General features: G+C 44.0%; 1 protein-coding gene across 2 annotated transcripts in view; it reads right to left on the bottom strand.

The window, feature by feature from the left end:
* Nucleotides 1-16,684, bottom strand: part of BRF1 (BRF1 RNA polymerase III transcription initiation factor subunit) — a 175,629-nt gene extending 158,945 nt beyond the window's left edge. The window contains exons 1-3 of one of the 2 annotated variants that reach the window (XM_064460931.1): nucleotides 16,328-16,461; nucleotides 9,917-9,994; nucleotides 2,175-2,255 (exon numbers count right to left, since the gene is read on the bottom strand). Coding sequence is in view for 1 of the 2 variants with exons in the window: in XM_064460929.1 (XP_064316999.1) it covers nucleotides 2,175-2,255; nucleotides 16,328-16,514 (268 nt within the window). In the remaining variant the exon portion in view is untranslated. Of the gene's footprint in view, nucleotides 1-2,174; nucleotides 2,256-9,916; nucleotides 9,995-16,327 lie in introns of both variants that reach the window. The other variant, XM_064460929.1, reaches the window with a different exon arrangement.
* Between the last annotated feature and the right edge of the window lie 263 nt (nucleotides 16,685-16,947).

Here is a 16,947-nt window from a genome sequence, read left to right on the forward strand (position 1 = left end):
CTTCATTTTTAATACCGTCAACTCTCAGTGCACTTCTGTTTCACTCAAGGAACCACGCCATACCTTTTCTTTAAAATATATACAGTAAGTTCACTTACCTTGCTACACTTTCAAGTCTAAACACAATGGATATTAACATAATTTCACAAAAAAAGCAATCCACGATCATGGGCACGCAGTGACAGGGTGAGATTTTGTACGTTCACTGCCATAGCTCAATTTGCAATTAAAAACTATGTAAAGCTAAAAGTGTGAACAAATGCAGCCGACAACTAGCTCATTATGCAGCCGCAGAAAGAAAAGCCTTTCAAACATCAATTGCTCTACCTGAAATATCAGCTGCTGTTGTCATGCCTGGGTCTGAGCAAGAACATCACTTAACTCACTGAAAAGAACTTTTCCAGAAACAGATTGGCAGCAGGACAAATACAGGTTGGCTACAGAAATCAAAGACCAAACAGTTTTTTCCCTTATAAAGGATAGCCACAAAAAGAAGAAAACCTGTGAAGAGCCTCAGCCTGATGGAGGTAATAAGACAAATTATTTTCCTGTTTCAAACTGTTTGGGAGATGATTTCATCTCAAGCAAATATAATTTCTTTTATATGATGCTGATAGACTTCAGCCAAGTCAGAATCATTGTATATGATTTGGGAGGCCCCACGCACAAAAGCTGTGGGGAAGGAAGATGCTCAGACATATTCCCCAGCAAACACTCATCCAAGAAAGAATCCATGTTTAGATTCCAGAAAAACGCCTACACTGTCTTTAATTGCGATCATCTTTCAGCATAACCAAGAGGGCTTCTGAAAGATTCAAACACTCCAAGAAGCAAGAGAACAGCATTTTCTCCCTTCAGCATTTTACTTTTCTACAATTAAAGACAAGGAACTGGGCAGTCCTTATGCATAACAAGCCAATTTATTTTTTAAATGCCTGTGCAAAATTACAGTTTTGATTAAAGTGCCTTCATCCAAAGACAAACTTCAAAAATTGTAAAAGGTGTTGTAGTGGTTTTATACAGATTCCACTTTATACAGGCATTTTTAAAACCCCTAAGATAGTAACTTTGGACTTGACACTGAAATAAGCTCACATAAAGTATGAGCCTTACTCTGCCAAACAAGCAGGGCTCAATACTGTTCAGTACAAACAGCTGAGTAAAACATTTATATAAAACAATCTGTATATAAATCAGCCGAATAATGCTGAGCAAAGCAATCTGGCTATATTTCAATAACACAGATCAATCTTAACCTTTCTATACCTTGCAGATATAACAGCAGATCAATCTTTCCCTTTGTATACCTATGCAGGCAGCCAAGATTTTCTGTGTTTGAGCTGCAAATACAAGACTTGTATTTAGGAAAATACCACTTTCTAAAATATCTCCCCCAAATGAGCACCATATCAGTAAAACCCATCTACAGCCCTTGGTTAATTACATGTCAGCTTCTGAGTCTTTGATATGACAGTCCATCAGCTGTCATCTCCAAGAGTCATGAGACAAGAGTATTAATTAGCCAAAAAATGACAACTCCTGTCCATTGATATGAGTAACAGCAACTGAAATTGGAAAACCGTTCTGTTTCTAGAATAAAAGCTGTTTTTATTCACCCTCTTTAAAGAGTGTAGACTATGTAGATCTCAATTAAAATGTACAGCATGTAATGATATTTATTTAAATATTCTCTAGACTAAAAAAAAAACCTTTTCCTTTTTCCCCCTCTGTTCAGTCACATATTATTAAGTGTGCATAAATATATGCATTATCTCACACTTATACTGCATAAAAACAAAAGCATTTGAACAATTATGCTTAAAAATAAACATGCATAAAGCATTTCAAGAACCCTGAAAACTAATAAAAAGCCACAATAGGTTAACAGATAATAAAAGGTGCAATGGGTATGTCAACCTTGAAAAAGCACTTTTAAAATACAAGAGTGTTGTCAGGTGCCATTACCCTTTGTCAGCCAGCAACCTGACCTCATAAATCAGGTATAACAACCAAATGAGAGCACAAAGTAAAATCAGCACTATGCAGACCTGTCTACTGACTAATGAGTGGCCTGCCAAGGTTTTGAGGTTACATTCAAAACTAAAAATTAATTGTAATCGACCATATTATTTAAGGAAAAAAGTAATCTTGACAACACTAAAGCTTGCAAGTACCATTCTGTAGAGTTTGTGCTCGTGACTCCTTTCCCAGATTGGCGTGGAATCCTCCTCCTAAAGTCGGTGTTTTGCCTGCACCTACAGAGGGGAGGGGGAAAGACAGACATGTAAAATGCAATAACTGTATTAAAATAATAAAAGAAAATTTATTGTGTTACTATATTCAGTATCTGTATAATTTACAGCATGCCAAGTTACATTAAGAAGGGCAACAGAAGTGCTTGAAAGGCTTAAGACATCAAGTACAAATCCTGCGCAATTTATTTCTTCCTTGGAGTACCATAAGAATTACATGGCTCCACAAGCCCTCCCCATCTCGGCTCCAAAGAATGCACAAAAATGTTGCAACCTCTATTTTCGGCAGAACATGAAAACCAATTTTGTAAAATATTTCCCAGAGTAAATGATGAAACTATTTAGTTAATATTTTTTGTCTGAAGAATATTCAATACAGAATTTTAATAGCTAATTACTGGCACTACAGAACATAAACCACATTTAGCATTCAATAATGACTGCGTTGGCTACTGCAGGCATAACACTTATTTTAAGATAACTTGAGTTTAACATTAGGCATACAAAGTGACGCTTAGGCTACAAAAACTGCAAGTCTGACACTGCTACATTTACACGATGAAAGGTTGGAGGCTAAAACAAGTCTGAGTTGTAAATTAGCATAAACTGGAGGCTGGTTTATGCATCCTTGCCAATGCTGAGGAGCCTGAACACAGGGTCTTCTGGGAGTCAGAGGAACTACTCGTACAAATCAATCTTGCAGTACAGGGAATTAAACTAACAAGGACAAAAATAGTCTCCCACTAAAGCAGGATTTAAAAAAAAAAAAAGTCAGGCTACCTCAAGCAGGATATTCAAATCTATCAGCTTAACAGTGAGACCAAACATCTAAACTGCACAGGACTGAAAACAAGTAATTTTTTAGTAATTGGACTTCTTAATTCCGGTAGTCTGCTCTTCAGAGGGGAAAAAAGTGATCTTGTTCCCCATGATGCCTAGAGTGTTTCCTCAAGTTCTTGTAGCTATGTTTTTCTCATCTTATACCAGTTCTCTAGAGCAAATTAGAATGGCTTTGGGATAGAAACAGAGGAGTGAAGTGTCACTTGAAAGCAATTCAGGACATTTCTCCTACACACGTGAATAAGATACTTCTGTAGCAGGTACAAGTGATGAGAAACTGTGACCTAAGTTGTTCCCTCCTACTAGTCTTTCTCAGCTAGTCTTCTCTCAGCTACATTTAATATACATCTATACTGAGAAGAAAAAAAAAAAGAAAAAACCCAAACCACCACAAAAAGCTAATATTGCCAAAGAATTATTGTCTATAAGCCTTCAAAGCTTAATTTTCTGTACAACCTTTAAATTAGGTTTCCAGTGCTATCCACAACAGAAATCGACTTTACCTTCACCTCATTAACAGATCCTTTCAACAAGCAATAACCAGAAGTTCTCACATAAATGCCCCACAGCTTAAGTACTTCAGTTCAACATCCCAATTAGAAATGAAAAATATTCAATGGTGACCTCCACTCTGGATATAGAGGCAACTCTCCCAACTGTATGTGCTCCAGACTATTATAGACAGCAATGTCTCCTTGCCATTCCTATAGGTAAAGTCTTATATTTCCACAAATGCTGCAAAACAGACTGATGAGGCAAAACAGAGAGAGGTGACCAAACTACCCTAGCACACAGCATTTCTGGTGTACATTTAATAAGAATGGTTTACCTAACAAAAAATATATCTGAAGTGGCAATGTTTTTGTTCCTTTTCTTCAGCAGCAAATCTAACTTCAGAAATTCTGCCTCCTTCCCTCCCTTTTTTGTTGTTTTATGGTTTGCTTTATGACAGGGTACCTCACTTGTCTGATTTACAGCAGGAGAGCATGCACTCAAGCATCAGTACAGGGGAGGAGGCCGTCAACTGCCAGGCAAGAGCAGGAACAAGCCACAGAGCGGGCTGGAGATAGCTGGCTCATCCCACACTTGTGTCAAAGGCACCATTGCCCTTTCCTGTGCACAAAGGCTATGCTTTTCAGTCCCCTCTATCTTTGAATACACGAAAATACTGAACTGTATTGGATTATCATTGTCAAAGGAGCTACACTACTCTTTCACAGGTTTCCCTGTTGCTACTAAAAAGCTTACGCAAAAACAATCTTAGAGTAGTGATAAACAATACTATTAACAAAATAATTTAACTTACTCTGAAGCTAAAATCCAGAAAGAATACAAACAAAATTAAGCTGAGATTTCAGCAATTTTGTTAAGATTTTTTTTCTTTGGACATCAAGATACAATGTTGTATATAAAAGTAATTTCCTTCCAAGCTATAGTCTGCAGCAGATACTAGCAGAGCTATCTGCAAGACAAATTCTGCTATCAGAATTTATATGCCCATTTCTCAGAAAGTTAACTGGAAAGACTGTACATCTCTAATTAGCATTTGGCTTTGAGAACTGACAGAAAACTAGTCTGTTGAGCACTTACACCCTCAGAACTGCAAACTAATGTTGCCATGGACTATGAAGTCTCACCATCAGCTTTAATCTTTACAAGCAGAATGCAAACCAAACTCATTAACACAACTGTTCAGCTGGGTAATAAAAAGATAAACTCTTAAAAAAAGGGGAACTGTGAAATCATTAAATTCATTTAAAGACAAAAATCCCAACAAAGCTAGTCATTTAAAAAGTACAAAGTAATGGAACAGCAATCCTAGGCACAACCAAATTAACATCCCAGCTTAACTGAAACTTTTAAATTTCTTGACCTTTTCCATTTTCCCCTTTACAACTTCAAAAGTGAATTAAACAGGCTCTTGCATTTTCACATTCAGCTTTCAAGACATACAAAAATATATCCAAGAAGTATTTGGTGTCTGCAAGTACTGCCTGCCAAATCTTCAACATTAACACTAACATTTCCCTAAGCCAACTCAAACACCCTCCTTCGTGAGGTGGCACCTCCCAAGGTGTGTTGTCGTCTACTGATCATTTTTAGAAACTAACTCACAATCTCAGCTTTGCCTAATTGAACCTCCTCTCATCTTCAAGTTAGCTTTGGACACTTAGATGAAATTTTGGACAACAGAAGGTGTGGAGAGATGTGTTAGGCAGCTCAAAAGTACTGCTACTCAATTTTTTTGTGGTTCTCTCAGTGGACTACAGTGCATCAAAAGAAGAGAACTGAAGATGCAGGAGATCCTATACCTGGAAACTTGATGATACTCAAAGTTTACGCCGGTCCAGACCCAGCCTATAACCTGCCTTACTCAAGTGCTGAACTACACTAGCAGTCCCTCAGGCAGCCAAGAGCAACCATCCCCACATCTGCTCCTTGCTGCCCAGTCTCAGGCACAGCTGCTGTGTGCAGGGTCAGACCCAGGCACCTTAGCCATTTCTGTTTTGCTCCACTGACTCACTAACAAAGGAAGTCACATCCCTTGACTTCTCTACAAAAATGTTCCTCAAGCAGTAAGAGCAGCAAGCAAAGCTTGAAGTCTGTGATAACCTTGAACAGCAACAAAAAGACAACAGATAGCAGGAACAGCACTTATCACGTCCCTCCATACAGAGGAGGCAAAAAGCAGCCACTCAGGCATGTGCAGCTTAAAGGGCACTTTTCTGAGAGCTAGCATCATGCTGAATGTCAGATTCAACACCCAGAGAAGAAACAGCTTCAGTCCCAGTGTTATGGATTGTGTTTCCTCTACATAAATAAGCAAGTCAAGACAGGGAATGAAGCTGCTTGCAACTTGAACTGAAGTGTATGTGCTCTTTGATAGGACCAGTCCTACCAAAATCCTTCCCTGTGAAATTAAAACTGAAAAAACACCAGCTCTTTCTCCAGCACAAGGTAGAAGGAAAACCTTCAGTTGAAAACCCACATATTTACAGACCAAACATAAAACCTGGGTCTGGTGAAGAGTGCAAACAGCATCACACCAACAGTTTCATAATCAGGGTAGACTAGATAACTTAATATAAAAGAATTAATGAGCTTCCTACTTAAGTTAGACTATAAAAGTCAAAAGGAGAGTCAGTGCCCCGTTACAATTCATGCGTACAATAGCAAAATATGATTAAAGTTTTCTGAGCACACAAAACTACTGAAGTCTGTAGCTGAAATAATTCTTCTCAGTCGTTTTTGCAGGCAAGTTCACAGATCTGCACACACCACAGCCTGCCAAAATGCTACTGCTGAATAAACTTACATAGACAAACTTTTAATCTACTCCATCATAACTAGCTATCTATGGACTTATTTTCATAACTACCAACCAAGGAGATAAATATACTGTTGCATCCACCACGCCCAAGTCTAGGGCTGCACAAGTCTATGAAACCATTCTGTGTCCAAGTTACGTGCAAGATTCAGCATTTTCACAACTGACAGCAGTATATTCTACAGTGCTGCAAGCAAGCATTTGTTGCCATCACAAGGACAGCATATTAAAGACTCAATGCCAGAAAAAAACACTATGCGCTTAACTCTGATGCAAGATTGCCACCTGGAGGATTTCAGAAGAGAAGCAAAAATCAGTTGATTCAGTTCATCTCACTAAAACGTACAGCAGGTAATTATTTTTTTGCATGAAGTAGATGCATGTTACCCCTCTTCCTTCCCAACACAGCATGACTATGAATTAGTTTTGTAATGTGAAAACCTAGCACAAAGTAAACCAGGTAAATACTCTTTGGGATTTCCCAAAAAGCTCTGCAAATCCAGCATATCCATATTTTCTTCTGTGTTGCAAATTACATCGTGACCACTCTACATAACTTAAAATTAACCATTAATTAGCGCCACCTCCAGAAATCTGGGCCACAAGTAAGAGGAATTTTGCTGACATTAACACTATTTTCACTTTTCAGTACCCACTGTTTTCAAGTTCAGTGTGTGTATTACAGGTGGAACCCACTTCAGGACTGCTTGAGGCTGCACTACAAAAAAATATTTTGTCAGGATTTGGTCTATCAATATAGACTACATGGAAGTCAATTAACAACTACCAAATAAAAACAAAACCCCTACTCCTACTTTTGTAATATTGAAAAACAGAAGAATCCTGCATTGTACTAAGAACCAACCAGAGCAAAACACAGAATCTGATACAGACACACCATTCATCCTCTTTACCAGCTGCCTCACTAGCACCTCCTGGGACAGTAATTGTCCATCTCAAAGTTTGAGAGGAGAAAAAAGACATAGAAGATGAATGGCTAGTAACCTTAGCTGAAATTTTATGAAAGCTTTTTCCTCCCTGTAGTTAGTCCATCTCTTCTTTAAAGTTCGCTGACTATAACTTTCCATTTTCACAAACCCCAGAAGACTGAAATACTTCAATCAAGGCAAACCCCAGAGAAGTTCTGCAGTTGAGGTTTTGTAGCTCACACTCCTAGATGAAAAACCATCCTGAAGTTTTTAAGGATAAAATAGTATATACAAAACCCTTCAGTAACTTTCCGTAGGTACACCTGAAAAACAGAGCATCCCATAGTTTTATTAAAGGGTAAACTAAATTAAATTCGTCAAGGAACGCTGCACAATAAAAATACACGTTTAACACCTATGGCAGTGCAAATGGGTCCCTGTTGCTTATAATTTACTTGCATTGCAAAGGTACTTTGCAAAACAAAAGATTTGCATTAGCAGGAAGAAACTTTCTTGACATTCTAACATTTAGAATGGTCTACTTACAAGCATTGTGGACCCTCCTACACTAGAAGTTTTAACAAACACATGGTAGCGTGTTAAGGGCTACTAGTTCACAGCTTTCATTTTGCCCTATGAGCAGAAGCGAGCAGGTAGCTTTCCACAAGTAACTAAATTGAAGCTGATAAGAAGAATGTATCTTGCAAACTCATGTACATTTGTAGATGGAGTCTTAATGTACGTATGCTGTACAAGAGCCATGAGCTCTACATGATCCTGACTCGATGCTGAAGTTGGACTGTCAATGCCCCTTGCAGCCTCCCATTTCTATGACTGTGTCTGTATAGTTGTCACCACCCTGGCTTAGTCACTAAGACTACGTTAAAAGCCTAATTCATACCTGTTGTTGTAAATCTCAGATAATAAATGCCAACTTGGCATTTAAAGAATATGCATTTTTAGTTTACTACATATTTTTAAATTAAAAGCCACCAAAACAAATAGAAAATCCAAGTAAACAAACACAAAACAGTAAACCTGTTTCAAGACAGTCACGCTCTTCAGTCTCGCACAGACACACTAGCGATGTTCATCTACCTCACATCCCAGAAGCAAGGTAAGTCCTGCGGGGCAAGAATCCCACTTTGGTGGCCAGCCTACCATCACTCCATAACCATCCTACTGAGGCTCTCCACAACATGCATGAGGATGAAATATCCTGTAGGTCTTATCTGGAGTTAATAAGTGCCCCTGGCTCCACCAGCTTGTCTCCTCCATCCCACAGCTCTGACACCTCAGACTACAGAGGCTGCATTCCATTACGCCAACCTTCTTTTTTTTTAATCCTGTTTTCCCTGGGGAAAATGGCACACACAGCAGCATTGCCCACCACTCTCCTCCCTCTGCCCACTTTCAGACAAACCTGAGAGGAGGACAGAGTTCTCAGAACTGCAAGGTTTCTGTCAGTTTTGTAAAAACAGGCAAACCCAAACAGGTTAGGGTTGCTAAAAAACAGGCAGCCCCAACAGGTTGGGGAAGACACACACACTAAGCAAGAGCTAGCTAAAAGCTTCTGAAAAATAAATCTGGTTTAAGTTTTTACTAGACATGTGACCCCAAACTCCACAGCAGGCCAGGGGCAGCCCCAGCTTGGGGCATCAAGCACCTCTATGGATCATGGGGTGGGCTGAAACCAGGTGGGATGACAGCCCACACATGGGGGTCAGGATCAGGCCCAACAAAGGGAACCAGGGTCAGACACAGCCCTGGGGTGGCTGGGCAGGGATGAGGCCAGGCAGAACAGGAGTGCGGGGAGCTGGGGACCAGCCTTGATGCAGCATCACGGGGGCAGGGGCTGGCGTGCCCGGCGGTCTGACATGGGGTCCAGGGCCATGGGCAGTGTGAGGAGGGCCTCAGGGAGAAGCTGGTCAGGGACAGCAAGGGACAGCAAGGGACAGCAGCGCCTGGAGTAGTAGGCAGCTCTCCTGCCACTGCACTGCACACATGGAGATCCCCGACACTTCTAGAGGGCAGGTTTCCAGACTGCTTTATGGTTTGCGCTCAAGAAGCTTATCGGATGCTATTTTTCTCAACTTACTACTAAGCATTTAAAGGTGATTTCTGGAACAAAAGAAGCTGAGCTTCCCCAGACACAACATGTTTCAGGATCGCAAGCTCGGTATGCCTTGCAGTACCCTTTTCTCATGCTGTATTTTCTCAGTTGTGTCTTCCAGCTTGCTGCTGCACTGCCTGCACATCAGCTTTCTCTGGTAGGACTGTTTTCTTCTTGAGTAGTGTCAGAATGAAGCCCTAGACTTCCACTTTCTCAGGTTCTTTTAACAAAAACCTGATGGGAGTTCTGGACTATCAGGTTTTGCACCGTGCTGAGCTTTCCTCCCCTCACTCCGCTTCATATTTTGTTTTTCTCCTGTCAGCCTCAGGGAAAATACTTGTGAAAACAGTTTCTCCCAACAACTACCATAAGACAGGGGACTCCCACCCAGACACAGTGAAAGAGTCATTGGAGAATTCACCACCTTCAAACACAGTGCAAAACTTTAACTTGCCTTTCTGCAAAAGCAGCTGCCATAAAACCGATGCAAACTAGCGAAGGGCTCGGTGGAGATCCATCTTCCAGGGTGCAACTACAGTATAATGGAGAAGGAGAAACGTAGCATTCAAATGGGATTCTGTTAAGAACTTAGGTATGAAAGGAAAAAAAAAGCAAGATGCTTTCATTCCAGTTAGCAGAATGAGGAATTTTAATTCAAATGCTCCCCAAATCTGGCAAGAAGCCACAGCAAACAACCTCTTTTGGCTCATTTGAGAGAGTCTGAACTGGCTATCAGTTAGAAGGTGGATAGTTATTCTTCAACACTAAACTCAACTAGGAAAAGCACACGCCTCAAACATTTTTCTGTGCAATTAACAGCGTTCTTGAAGCTCAAATATGCATGACAACCCTTTTCCACTAGTGTCTGACTTATCCAGGGTCAAATCAGTCAAGCTCAGAAACTCAGTTTCAACTCATGGCCTTCACAAGCTTCAAGGAAATAATATGGCCAGGGTTTAAGTGTTAAGGCTGGTCTCTTACCTGACTGTGACCACTTGCAACAGAATTAAGAATTACAACTAACCAGACCAGTACAGGGCCTATCAAAGCTTTCACGAGCTTGCGCTTTGTGAGGACTTTCCTCTCAGATGATCAATAAAGAGATACACAGTGGTCCCCTTCTGGAGCATAAAGAAGGTATTCCTTTGCTAGTGAAAGAACTTACCAGCTCATGACCCAGCAAGTGACAGGTACCTCACAAGAAGAGATGACTTGCCACTCCCCAAGACAGGCAGCATTAAAAAGAATTGTGGGATTGGACTAGCTTGCTATTATATCCTCCATTTCCTCCAAGACCATGGCAACGAAGTGCATTGGTGTTATTATATCAAGACAAATAGGTCATGCCCATGTCCAAAGGGCATCTCACAGGACTGGGATGGCCTAGCTCTCTCCTTCTGTATTTATATAAGCATGCTATCTCCTCGTATATGCCCCAGCCACCACCAGGGAAGATTTCATGGTCCTTATTACAAAGTACTGCATGTGCAACTTCAAAAGCCTTACCCTAAATAAATCTTCACCTTGCAGTTTAGATTTCTGGACACCACATCACAGACTCCTGCAATTTTAAATATCCCTACTACCAACTTCTCACAAAGAGATCAAAATAATTACCTAAGTGTTTTCAAGAGTCAACATATGTATATAACTGTCAAAGTCAGAGGAGTTTTGTGCTCACTACTTCCCAAAACACAAGCTGAAAACACCCCAGTATTACTACCTAGGGACACCTACACTTTATGCTGCAAAAACATAGTCCTCCAGTTCTTGGACCAGTTTTAAAACAATGGCCAAAATCCTCAAAAGCATCTTTGTAGAGTTCAAAGAGCATGATCTTCCTCTGAAGACTCAAAAGAACAGCTGTGCCAAGTCAGACCGAAGGACCATCTAGTCCAGTATCCTACTTCTGAATGGTAAAGTCCATTAATATACATGCCTACAAGTGAACACAACACATAGGAGGAAAGCTTGTCGTGATAATTCTCTCACATAATCTCCCACAGTCTAGAGATCTGTGGCTCAAGGACTTCCTGAGCCAGAGAGAGTATTTGTTTTAATGGCCGTGACACATTTGTACTCTATTTGCCCCATCATTTTTTAACTCATGCAAACTTCTAACATCCACAACTTAAGATTCACAATTTAATTATATGGTGGTTTGGGGGGTTTTTTTGTTGTTTGTTTGTTGTTTTGGGGGTTTTTTTGGGCAGGGGGGAGAGGGAAGGATAACACAAACAAAAAACCCTCCTAATGTTTCTGAACCTCCTACTTGCTACCTTTAAAATAACCTAGCAGCTAGATTTCTTAGCACTCCGTTTTTTGCATTATGTGATACCGAACAACTGCTCATCCATGCCATGTTATTCTACTGTATTTACAGACCTCTACTATGTCCCCATTCAATCAAGTCTCTTCCAGTCTGAAGAGGCTGAGTCTATTCAGTCATTCTAACAGAGAAGCTCTTCAAGAAGCCCTCCTCTTGATCACCCCGTATTCCTCTACCTTTTCTAGTGCTATTAGAGGTTTCCTTGAAGAAGGGGAAGAAAGAGAAACACACCAGAGCTGCACACAGTATTTAAGTTGCAGATAGTGCTGTGGATGTGTAACAATGTTTATGCTGTCCCATCCTTTCCCTGATAGCTTCTAACATTCCCCTTCCCACTCTGTTTATTTTGTATTGCAAGCAAACATTGTGCCAAGCATTTTTACAGAGCTATCCATTACGACCTCGGGATCTCCCTCCCAACTTATACTAGCTAGTCCAGATGCTACCACCCCACAAGGGGCAGAAAGGAACAGCCTTAACTCTCACTGCAATTCTCGATCCCATCTGCTATCCTACTACCCAGCTACTAAGAGCAACAGGTCCTTCTACAGACCTTGCTACCCAAAATAATTTAGTGTTGCCAGGAAACCTCATTAACTCACTATTCACCTGTTTTCCAGATCATTCACCTGTTTGCCAGATCATCAGCCCAGAATCTACGAAACTTCACTGGCACCTCCTTCAGGAGACTTACTTATTTCTAGTCTATGTTTCTAATCATTTTGAGTAGTTACTCTGCTCAGTAATGACCTTCCGCTATCCATGACAGCTCAAATCCTTTGAAAGCTTCTAGTGAAGGATCTTGCTGACCTCCCTTTGCAAATCCAACTATCTGCTTTGTCCACTTACTGGCTTTTTTAGAAAGCTCCAAAAGATCTGCAAGACACAACACTGCCAAAATATACCCTTCCCCCGTATTTACCTGTACGACCACCTATTTTGTCCATCACTGCTTCCACCCTTCTGTCCAACAGACTTACCAGCTGGCATCTCCCCAAACCTTTGTGCAGTAACAAAGGAAAATCTCTCACTCATATCCAAGCACAAGCCCACACTTTCTCATCACACCAATACTCCGTTGTTAAAACTGTCAAAGCAACGGAAAGAGACAGACACACACACCTGCATTGGAAAACACTGGCTACACTGGCTATACCAAACTTCGCTGTGAAAGGCATCAGCTTTGAGGCTGTGGCTTCTTACACAAGGGACATTGATAGCTGAATGTAAATACTGCCTAGAAAAACTCAGCTGTGATTTCACACCTTCTTCCAACCCTGAGAGAAGAAAAGACGGGATTTCCCATGTTTTATAGTGAGGTTGCTGGGCTTATTAGCAAGGACTTGGCATGATCTAGACAGGCCACTTTGTATTAATAAAGAGAAGCGCAGGGCTCTTCCTCCTGCAGCAAACAAATGCAAGATTCTGAATCCTTCACATGCAGCTTGGCAAAACAAAAGGTCTTGCTAGATGTCCCAAAGAAGAGTCAGTAACAGTATCTCAGTGCTTTCCATTCCCTTTTGCTTATGATGAAGATGAAAACAAATAATGAACAAAAGTACCTCTAACTATTTGACATATATTAGTACACAAATAGAAGCCCTCGTGAATCTTGGAAGGGTTTGGGGGATCTTGTTGCACAGCCAGGAGCTCTGAACTCTGGTAGACATGAAGATCCCCATTCAACTCCCAGCTCTGCAACAGAGAACCTGACAGCTCTCACACCTTGCAAAACTCAGACACTGATCTCTGAGTCACCCAGCCCTACTGACCAAGAGCCAGGGTCTCAAAAACAGTGGTCGAGGCAGCTCTGGCACTGCAAACACTCCACAGGGTAGGGCTGCCCATGAACACCAGACTGTCTGAGGAGCCTCAGCCCAAGGCATTTCATAGACAGTGGATCCCTCAGAGCCACAGACCTAGAGGCTACAAAGATGACAACAAAAGGCGTTAGAAGTGGGTGACTTCGATGGAAATGTGCTTAGGTAACCAGAAAAGTCACCGAGAGCTATTGTTTACCCGAAAGTGTTGCTTTCAGGAAGTCCATGTTTTCTGACTTAAAAAAATTCACATTCCATTGGAAATTCTCCATCCAGCACAGCCAGAGACACAAATTCTGTCTTGTTTATACAGGAAAGGGCTTTTCTACCAATTCCCAAGGACTAAAATCAGTATCATACAGACACTGTATGTAGACAAGCACACATCATGAAGACACTGTAACTGCAGCACAAGTACCTCTTTTCAGATTAGCTCATATCACTCTAAGTCAAGCAAAAGACTTATTCACAAGAGAAGCATCTGGTTTGGAACATAAAGAATTATACCAGCATAAACCACCCAATATCCAAATTTCCTTAAAATATTTACTGCATGAAATAAGGCTCCAGCTCATCCTTGCAGTAACTTAGCAAATCTACAAACAGCATTGCTTTGAAAGTCCTGTTCTGTTGTTTCCACAAACATTTCACCGAAACACATACATTACCACACATGGGGACTTTCTAGAAGATCACAATGTGAACACACAGTGATGCCCCTGCAACCACACCTTTTGCCAGCCAGATAAAGCCACCATAAGCATGCTAGAATGTGCTCCAGTTACATTTCCACTTTTACACACGCACCTCTCTTCATGGTGCTTATCTGTCTTCATGGGTGCTAGAATTATTTTTTCAGAGTAACATATGACAGGTAACTAACTAGCTATACAAGATCAAAGAATTAATGCACTATCCATCAAAAAAAGATTAGCCAACAGCAGCATCTCAGGGCTTCCACAAAAGGGAAAGGGCTCCTTAACGAAACTTAGGAAAGTACTGTGCAATTAATCCAGAATAAGAAAAAGCCTCAGTATGGTGCCATTCTCTCTTTTCCTTTTGATTTTTTTTTTGTAGGATAAAGGCATCCCAAAATGGGCTCTAGCTTGCATGCCATCTGTCCTGCATAATTTTGGGTGGGAGGGAAAAAGCAGTAAAAGCCCTTAAAAACATACTCTCCACATCAGTACAGGAAAAAGTGAAGGATACGAGAGCTGCTCATAAGCTAAAAAAAAAAAGTAATGCCAGCACAGCACCATGAGTTGGAAGACAGGAATGGCATCAGACAAATCCTAGCCTACAGTAAACTCCAAAACTCCAACATGCAGTGCTGCCCTCTCCACCACACCTCCTCTCTCTTCCCCACAGCCATACAATCCCCCTTGTTTCACTGCTAAACTCCCTCCCATGCTTCTTGCTTATGTTTGTCTCCTTATACGCATTCCCCACACCCATTTTCCTTCTCTCCCTTTCAAACACTGCATCCTCCCCACACCCACTTTCCCTTCAGTCCCCTTCCAAACACCATCTCCTCTTCCAGGCACACAGGCCTTATCCTCCAGGGCATTCACACAAATCCCCCAACCCACCTATTCACAAGAGACTCTTGACCTTTCATGTCCAGCCTCTTTCTCCTCCATCACACTGCCTCTGTGCCTCCACATACTCCCTCTACCCATCAAACACCCAACTCGCCTGTCCTCTACCCCAAATAATTTCACATACCTCCCCATTCCCCATGCACCCACTCCTTCCACATAGAGTCCTAAACTGCCTCTCATGCACCCACCCACCCCACGCAGGGCTCCATTCCCTCATGCGCTCACTCCTGCCACACAGCGCATCTCTCCCATCTTGCACAGCTTTTTCCCCCATTCACCCCATTTCTCCCCACGCCCCATTTCTGTCTCACCTTGCACAGCATGCTGGCCTCCCTCCCCATGCACTGTCTCCTGTTTCCACTTTGTGCAGCACTATCTCCCACACGCACCATCCCCATTCCTCCTCTGCACCACGCGTTCTAGCCCATTCACCCCTTTGCACAGGGCCCTGTGTGTCCCCCCGGCCCTGCACCCCTTTGCACAGGACCCTGTGTGTCCCCCCCCGGCCCTGCAACCCCTTTGCACAGGGCCCTGTGTGTCCCCCCCCGGCCCTGCACCCCTTTGCACAGGGCCCTGTGTGTCCCCCCCCGGCCCTGCAACCCCTTTGCACAGGGCCCTGTGTGTCCCCCCGGCCCTGCACCCCTTTGCACAGGACCCTGTGTGTCCCCCCCCGGCCCTGCACCCCTTTGCACAGGGCCCTGTGTGTCCCCCCCCGGCCCTGCAACCCCTTTGCACAGGGCCCTGTGTGTCCCCCCCCGGCCCTGCAACCCCTTTGCACAGGGCCCTTTCCACTACACACTGTCCTTACCTCCCCTAGCACACACACCCCCACGCACCATGCCCGTAACCCCGCTCTCCGGCACCCCCGCGTCCTGCCCCCGGCCCAGACTGCCCTCAGCACCTCACCCCGTGCCCCTCACAGCACCCTCTCTCACGCACTGCCCCTTGCCCCCCCATCGCCCCAACATCCTCTCCCCATACATCGCCCCGTACTCCCCCTCACACCCTCTGCCCCAGCACTGCCCCCGTACCCCCCGCCCCGCCTCCCCCTGCCCCGCACAGCACCGCAACCCCCGGCCCGGCCCGGCGCACGTGCGCCCCGCCCCGCCGCTCACCGTCCAGCGACACGAACTGCCCGACGGCGGAGGAGCCGCCGCCGCTGTTCTCCACGAACTGCACCTCGGAGACGATGATGTTGTCCTCCAGCACCGAGCCGCAGCCCGTGCACACCGCGTCCCCGCGCGCCGCGTCCACCTCGATCTCCGAGCAGCCGCAGGCGGCGCACACCCGTCCGCCCGGCATCTTGTCCGGCGACCCCGGCCCGGGCCGGGCCCCGGCCGCCCGCGCCCCCTGCCCGCCGCTGCCTCTCTCCCACCCGCCCGGCACGGAGCGGAGCGGCGCGGCACGGCCCGGCCCGGCCTCGGCGCAGGCCTCGCTCGCCGGGACCGGCAGGGGGAGGAGCGCGGCGACGCCGTCCCCGCCCGCTCTCGCGAGACTTGGCCCGGCGCGGCCCCGCCCTCACTGCGGGCGGGGCGGCCCCGGCCCCGGCCCCGGCCCCGGCCCCGGACTTGCCAGGGGGCGGCTTGGCGGTACCCCCGGGCGTCCTGCGGGTTCCCTTCTGTATCCGCAAACAAACAGCCGCCTGGCCTACAGCGTGGCCGCGGAGGGGGAGTCCGGTCAACCCGGAGTAGGGCCCGAGGGCTTGGCGTGACTGTCGCCCGCACGGGGAGCTCCG

Source organism: Phalacrocorax carbo, chromosome 9 (genome assembly GCF_963921805.1).
Source record: "Phalacrocorax carbo chromosome 9, bPhaCar2.1, whole genome shotgun sequence".
Taxonomy (NCBI): domain Eukaryota; kingdom Metazoa; phylum Chordata; class Aves; order Suliformes; family Phalacrocoracidae; genus Phalacrocorax; species Phalacrocorax carbo.